The sequence below is a fragment of the Ceratotherium simum genome, chromosome 6 (assembly GCF_057802395.1).
Source record: "Ceratotherium simum simum isolate JZ-2026a chromosome 6, ASM5780239v1, whole genome shotgun sequence".
In the NCBI taxonomy this organism is placed as follows: Eukaryota; Metazoa; Chordata; class Mammalia; order Perissodactyla; family Rhinocerotidae; genus Ceratotherium; species Ceratotherium simum.
In genome coordinates, this window is record NC_141905.1 from 46,857,719 (window position 1) to 46,865,186 (window position 7,468).

The following is a 7,468-nucleotide window of genomic DNA, read 5'->3' on the forward strand; positions in this document are numbered from 1 at the left end:
GGGAAAGGACTTGTTTGTGATTTTATTTAATAATTATTTTAAAATCAAAGGAATTAGTAAGTCTACCTTTAACTGAATGCCAGAGATTACTGTTTACTGTGAAATTGTTAGGATAAGCCTGTATTTCCCTCTTCCTCCTTTGATACAGTTTAGCAAGAGTTGAATCATCACTAGATCAGAGATAAGCAGTCATCTTGACATTTTGCCCCCTTGGGAACAGCTACAGAAAGCATGCTTTCTGATTTCAGATTTTGCTTCAAAAATCAGTCACTATCTTATCCTACAACTCTACCTGCGCAAGAACACAAAAAATTCTATACTCATGGCGCAAGATTTGTTATAGCAAGAACACTGGAAACAATTTAAATGTCTCTCAATAATGACTCTTTAAATAAATTATAGCCATTCTAACATACTACACACTTAATGAAACCATTAAAAAGAACGAGACGTCTCTCTCTATGACACAGAATGAGCTGTGAGACACACAGCAAGTGAAAAAGAGCAAGGTGCATGGCAGTGTGTAGAGTGTGCTACCAGCTGATAAAATATTTTGTGAAGCATTTCCAAGTGCATATATTTTCCATTCAAATAAATTTTTTAAAAGTAAAATAATACACACATTTAAGCAGCCACAATCTAAAATGTTTGAGATTCCTTAAATGATCCTCTTTTGAATTGATATTGTGTCTGACTTCATCTTTCCCTCCATTACTAACAAAGTATCTACAGTTTTCTTGATATTCTTTTCCCACCTGTATAAATGTGCAGAATTTCTTTCTGGTGGAAATCCCTTCCTAACTTCTCAGATGGGAAGAAGAGGTTGGTTTCTCATTCTCCCGCCCCCATCACAAGACGGGAAGTAAGAAAGACTAGAACTAGGATTGATGTAGCGAGATGTGCAGGGACGGAGAGTCTCTGGCCACACTAGAAAGGAAGGGCTCCCGTAACCAAGGCCCTTTAAATGATTGCTCCTTTCCCCTCTTAAAACAGAGGCCTTTCTTTCTTCTTTTAGAAGAAAGGGTTTCCTGTTTCCTCTCCTCTATTGTGCTTTATTGGAGACGGCAGGCCTTAGAATTGGCCTTCCTGGCACTTCAGCAAACAAGCACATGTAGAAAAAGAAAGTTTCTCCAGGGTGAAGAAGCTGAAACTTCCAGACAAAAGGAATGTAACAACAGACATCCTGCCAGTTCCCTTCTCGGTGAAGAACCAACCAACCCTTGTGTCCCGCTGGCTCAGCCCCTTGAAATTGAACCACTTCCGGAACTACGAAACAACAAACACTCTAGGACATCTGCGTTTTTTAAGGAAACTTTTTGGACAATTGATCATCGCTGTCCTTTGTAGTGCCTTAACCCAGCATTTTGTGGTTTTGATGTAGACTTTTAGAACGTGAGAGCATAAGTGTAAATTGGGACGGTCGCTTTCCCCTTCCTCAGTGTCAGATTTGCCTATTTCAAAGTTGGCAAGTGAAAATGCAAAGTCAGTTTAGATTTCATTTCTGTGGCTTTTCTTTTAAACAATATACCCCATCCTCATTCCAATCAACAGATTTCAGGTTAACCAAAAACTGAAATATTCAGCTCACCTAGCAAGAGAAGAAAAGAATGGCATGAGAGAGGATTTGTGATTTTTATTTAATAATTATTTTAAAGTCAAAATAATTAGAACAAGTCTTCCTGGCATGAAGTATTTAAGATACTTAAATTTGATACAAAATCTGTTTGTATTTGTCAACTGTATTTATACACACACACACACACACACACACAAACACAAGCTCTTCCTGCCAACCAACAAGTACTTGACTCTCATATTATTTTTGTGGGAAATTTCCTTTGTTACCCAATAGTTATTAACTATTTGGACAATATTATTAATTTATTGGAAAACTTTTGAAAGTAGTAATGTAAGATTCAATCTCATACACCACGATCATTTGAGTTTGTCAATGGAGAACACGTTTTTCTTTAAAATGACTCTAGAGTTGATCAACATTGTCTTATATTTAGACATCTTTCTCTGATCATCTTTAAACACGTCACATTTCTGTCCCTATAGACCACACACACACACGCCTCTCAGATCACAATGCTAAAATTTAAACTTGTAACATTTCATGGTATTAAATGTTAAATTTTATTTCAAGGGCTATCACAGCCTAGAGATAAATATAATCTAAGCACTGAGATAGTACATTTCAGAAAATAAGCTAATATTTTCATGATAAATTTCAGATACCTATCATTTGTCATTCCAAAAGCTCCTTGCATTCTAGATTCTAGAAGTAAAAGGGGAAAGGGTTATGCACTTAAGAAGTATAAGCTGAAATTATTTATTTCAATTCAATATAGAATATTTGTGTCAAGATAACAATGTGTACAAAAATTTACATAACAAGAGGAACAATAGACAATGCAGCACCTGTAGAAAAATAATTAAAAGTTTTGTTGCATTTACAGGTAAGTGCCACACTGAGACTTTACAACACAGTAATTTACTGCAATCAGTGACGAGGAGTTCCATAAAGAAACAAAGCTCTTACACTCCAGATTTTCGGAAGGTATTGGAATGCTTAACTGTAACCACAGAATTTGTACATCCTTAAGGACTGAGCTGACAAAGTCACAAAAGGTTTTCATAGCCTATATTATATAAAAGGAGTCCACTGTGTTCAGACAGCTGGCTTAGTGTCTCTGACAGGTGTGAAGCCTAGAAGAATTACTGGCTTGATGGTGATCTTTCTGTATCCGGCAAGACAGACCTTCTCCGCAGTAACAACGCTGGAATATCTCCAGCCCATGGGAGCCTTTTCTCCTGTGCTTGGTGCACACTTGACCTTCTTTGAGGACGGGTTTACAGATCTTGGACCAGAAGTGTCTAGCACAGCACAACCCTGTGGCACAGTCTGATGATCGGAGACAGACAGAACCTTCTTGTCCTAGGAAGGAGGAGACAAAATGAAAAGTATGTGGTCACTGCTAAGCCTGCATTATTTCATTAAGATAATCCGATGGACACTTCTGATGTGCTAACAAAGAAGAATGAGTCTTAAGGTCCTCCAACCTACCTTTGGTATGATACATTTTTGAAGACAGTGTAGTTCTTCTGGCGTACCCATCCAAGGTGCTGTGATCATTACCAAAGCTTTCAATAATGGTTTCCTCGATTTCCCCTCGATGGAAATGATTGTGATCAGAAGGCATACATATTCCTAAGGAAGCAGGAGAGAGTGATTAATTTCTAAGCTGTAATGTGTTACTACCTCCAGCTGTAATAGTGGCAGTCTGCTATGCCTGCACTAACTTGATACCTCATTGCAGTGACATTTTAAGCACAAGCCAAACTTCCTCCCTAGTGTTCATGCAAAACTCCCCAGATGGACAGAAGCATCAGTGTGTACACTGTGCAGTCATATGCGACATCCCATATATAGCCATTTAAAATACTTTCCTACCAACTGTGGTAGTGGCAGTGAGATTTCTGCCCATTTTAATATGACCCTTGGGGTAAGAAAATCAGTCACTTAAAAAATTGTTTTAAAAATAACTTCTCTGCCCTTGGTGCTATATAGGTACCGCCAGACTAAGTTAAGCAAAAGCAACACCAGCTGCCTGGAAGATTACAATCTCACTCACCAGTTACTTTACTGTATAATTTCTATATTACAGAGATTTAGTTCATCCTGGAGTATTACTGGATCCTAAGGAGGGTCGCCACCCTTAAGTTTATTTCTGGAGACTTCTTGGGCTGAGTCTACCTCTTTGAGACATTGAATTTTAGTGGATCTATGGTGGGAGGGGAAGAGGAGTACTTATTTTAAGGTAGCAGGAGGTGGAGGAAGGGGTAAGGATGGAGAGGCCAAGATGCGAAGCTATCAAGATCTTCCCTAAGGAATGGCCAGCACAGATAAATCATTCTGTTGCAAATGGAAAAGGCAGCTAAACGCCAGAGCTGGTTTCCTTGGTCTCTGTATAATTCCACCTCCCTCCCTCCCCACCTTCTTTCTCAATCCGTGTCAAGACTCCTCAAATTTTTTATGGAAGGGTCCACTCAGAGGTAAGCCGTCGTGTTAAATAATTGAGGGACACAGAGGAAGATAAAGAGCTCCAAGACTTCCGTACTTCTCTCTCCTCCCAGATTAATCACTCGCCATGAAGATATTTCAGGGGAACCTCGCATTCTGAACACCCGTTTGCAGGTGGCGCCGCAGCTTCCCAGAGAGCGTTTTCTCCCATCGGTAGGCGCGCAGAAACCGGACAGTTTGAGTCAGAAAGGGAGCGACGGGACTCACCATTTTTGCAGAAGTTCCCAGGGCAGCACATAGCGTGACGCATGCAGCGTTTTCGGCGCTTCCTGCAGGCGAGGCAGATTTGCGCGCTGGCGCCGGCTCCGCGGGTGGGACTCGCGCAGTACTCGTCGGTGCTGCACTCCTCGTCCTCGGCGCACGGGTACGGCTGCGGGAAGGGGACCGGGAGAGGGTGAGGCATCTGGGCATCCAGGTGCCCACACTCCTAGGTCTCGACGCTCATCACATTTCCTTTCTGCCCACCTGTCCAAAAGCTGTTGCTGCCCACTGCTCCCAAATGCAGTTTCCAAATGCGCCCTGAACCGCACACACTCAGCACGTTCTACGCCTTCTCCCCAAAAGAGACCCTTTTAGGGTCACAGCGTCCCCAGATCCCTGAGACCCTTCTCACCTGGTAGTTGTCAATAGTCTGGTACTTGTTCCCGCCCTCGTACAGAATTCCAGGAGCTGCGCTGACTGCAGAGCCTGGGTGCCCGGCAGCGCCGCCCAGCGGTGGGGGCAGGTTCTTGATGGCGTTGGAATTGACGAGAACCGAGTTCAAGGTGGCGCTAACTCGGAGCAGAGGGTGGCCGCAAAGAGCCGCAGCTACCAGGGTGACCAAGACCCGGGCAACTCCCGCTGCGCCGAGAGCCGTCATCTCAGGAGGACTCGAGAGAGAGAGAGAAAAAGAAAGGAGGGATGTCACTTTGCAAGCCTGGTCCCACCAAGCGGTGCTGCAGAGTCAGGCTTCTGACAGCCTTCAGAGGTCCCAGAGTTCTAACTGCCTGGTGCACAGAGCTCTGCGCCGCCACCGCCACCGCGGCTGCCTTTATACTTGCGGGCTCGGAGCATTCCAGCCCCTCGGGGGGAGACAACAAAGCCGGGATGGGATTTCAAAGCGTTGGGAGGGGCTGGGAGGGGGTGTGTTTGTGTACATGAGGGGGAGCCTTTGACACTCTTCAGCCCACCCCTCCTTTGCGCAGTCGCTCCCCTGGCCCAGCTCATCTTCGGGGTGACCGTAATCAGTGCCCATCAGATCAGACGACTTTTAATAAACACAGGAGAAGGGAGGAACTTCGGGAACTCGGGCGACCTTGCCTTGCAGTAGGGTCGGATTATCGGGACCTGAAACACTTTTCAGAGGAATTGTGACAGTCTCTGCAAAACCCCTTTTCTCCTCTCTCCCTTATGCCAGTACTGGTTTATTGTGCACATAAATAATATTCAGTATTAAATACAACCCCATCAGTAATCCAAAGTCTCTATCAAAGCATCTTAGCGAGAGGGCCAGGTGGCCGGTGCAAGTTGCTGATTAACCCTTTAGAGTCACGGTTTGCAGATTTGGGGTGAGGTCTTTGGCTTTAAGTTCGTTCAATTCCTCCCCCTTCCTTCCTCCACCCCCCCTCCACCCCTGCCACCGAGAGAAAAATGTGCAAAGAGAAGGAAATTTGCACATCAAACGAGGGTAAGAAGGAAGAAGAACTAATTCTCATTTGATGGGAAGTTTAGAGAGGGAGGCGAGAGACTGGCGTTTGGAAATGAGATCAGGGGTGGAGGGAAGAGGGAAATGACCATCCGATAATCAAACTATTTAATGTTGTTCTTTGACTCTGAGCAGTCGCGGCAGTAGATGAACTTGATTAGGCAGACGCGCGAGATCAAAGTGGCCAGAGCGAGAGCGGACAGGGTCCAGCGGCCGGGTCAGTCGTCTTTCCCCGGTGCCCCCTTCTCAGTGGTGGGTTAACGCAGGGAGATAAGAAACCCTTGAGGCTTAGCGCCCGACTTCCTCATTAGTATTTCATATCGCAAAGCTTGAGAATGCCTGTGTTTGATCCCAAGTCAGACCATTCCCCGACCGGGGAATATCCCCTCTAGGGAGATAAGAGACTAGCTGCTCGAAAAGGGAAGCTGAAAGTGAATTTGACATCATTTAAATGAGTGTATGAAAATAATGTTAGGCTAGTGCATAAGAATGCTGTCCTGCTTATAAATTGGAAATAATTTATTTTTTCAACAAAAACATATTGGAAGCCTAGTGTCCTGACATTGGGCTTCCCTCCTGGTTGTTGCTTTTGGGGGGGGGGAGGGCAGGGGGGGCGCAGTGAATACATATATTTAAGAGACTTTATTCTAATTATAGTAATAATAAAAGATAAGAAGTGTACACAATTCTTTTTAAAACAGGTTGATGTTATAAACTAATGGACAACTGCTATTCGAGGTTAGAAAAGAGATGAATAATCACTGTTGAATAAAAAAGACTAGGATATATTTATTTCGTGCTCCCTAACCTCCAGGGTATTTACAATTACTCTACACACTGACCTACTATATTCATGCCTGGTACCACCAAGTATACCCAGTGACAGTACTGAAATGGTATAATCCGAATGTTAAGAGGGCGAGGGGTAATTTCAAAAAATTTTGTAATGGTCTGTATTCTGGTTTTTTGGGTTTCAGAGATCATATTAAGAACATCTTCTAAACAATTCTTTAATAATGCCTCTAATTACACTGGTATCCATCCCATCCCAAATTCCATTTATCTTGTGAAATTTCCTCCGGTTTATTGATAATTCCTGCTTGAAATTGTAACACGGATTAAATCTTACATATTTCTTTAGGTTTTATTATGAACATGTACAATGATCTAGACTTGGCTATTATTCTAGAAATTTTTGGAACAAATTGAAATTTGGAAGCAAAGAAGAGGTTGTTTATATTGGCTTTTAAGTAATGAGGCTAAGAAATAAGTCGATATACTTTTTATTGAGAATGAGCAATGAGTCAGGTCTCCCTTGGGCAGATATGGCCCTACTCTCAGTCGACTTGAAGTTTATATAGACCGAGAAGATTATAGAATGAAAGGGTAAAGGCATCGGGGATTTGAGGTGCCATATTATCACTTGCAGAATATTGATAACAATGTCAATAACCAATGTGCTGAGCACCTTCAGTATGGTAGAAAATCTCCAGTCTGTCTTAAATTCTTACGATGTTGCAATGTGGAGAAAGAATACCCTGTCCTTGGCAAGGGTGAAAATACTTCTTCCTAGTCCCATTATCCTATTTAAATATGTCTAAAAATATGCTTGTGCCACAATAAAGGCCAATCTCTTTTCTTCTTTTCGTAAGAGATGGTACATGTTAATACATTTAATGAATTTCATTCATTAAGAG

The 7,468-nt window shown here is 42.7% G+C and overlaps 1 protein-coding gene across 1 annotated transcript; it reads right to left on the minus strand.

Moving 5' to 3' along the window:
* Positions 1 to 2,319: 2,319 nt before the first annotated feature.
* DKK1 (dickkopf Wnt signaling pathway inhibitor 1) lies at positions 2,320 to 5,078 on the minus strand. Its single transcript, XM_004440005.3, has 4 exons — positions 4,701 to 5,078; positions 4,295 to 4,457; positions 3,071 to 3,214; positions 2,320 to 2,941 (listed from the first exon to the last, which is right to left on the minus strand). The coding sequence occupies exons 1-4, from the start codon at positions 4,944 to 4,946 to the stop codon at positions 2,688 to 2,690; spliced, it is 807 nt and encodes a 268-aa protein (XP_004440062.1). The 5' UTR covers positions 4,947 to 5,078; the 3' UTR covers positions 2,320 to 2,687.
* Between the last annotated feature and the right edge of the window lie 2,390 nt (positions 5,079 to 7,468).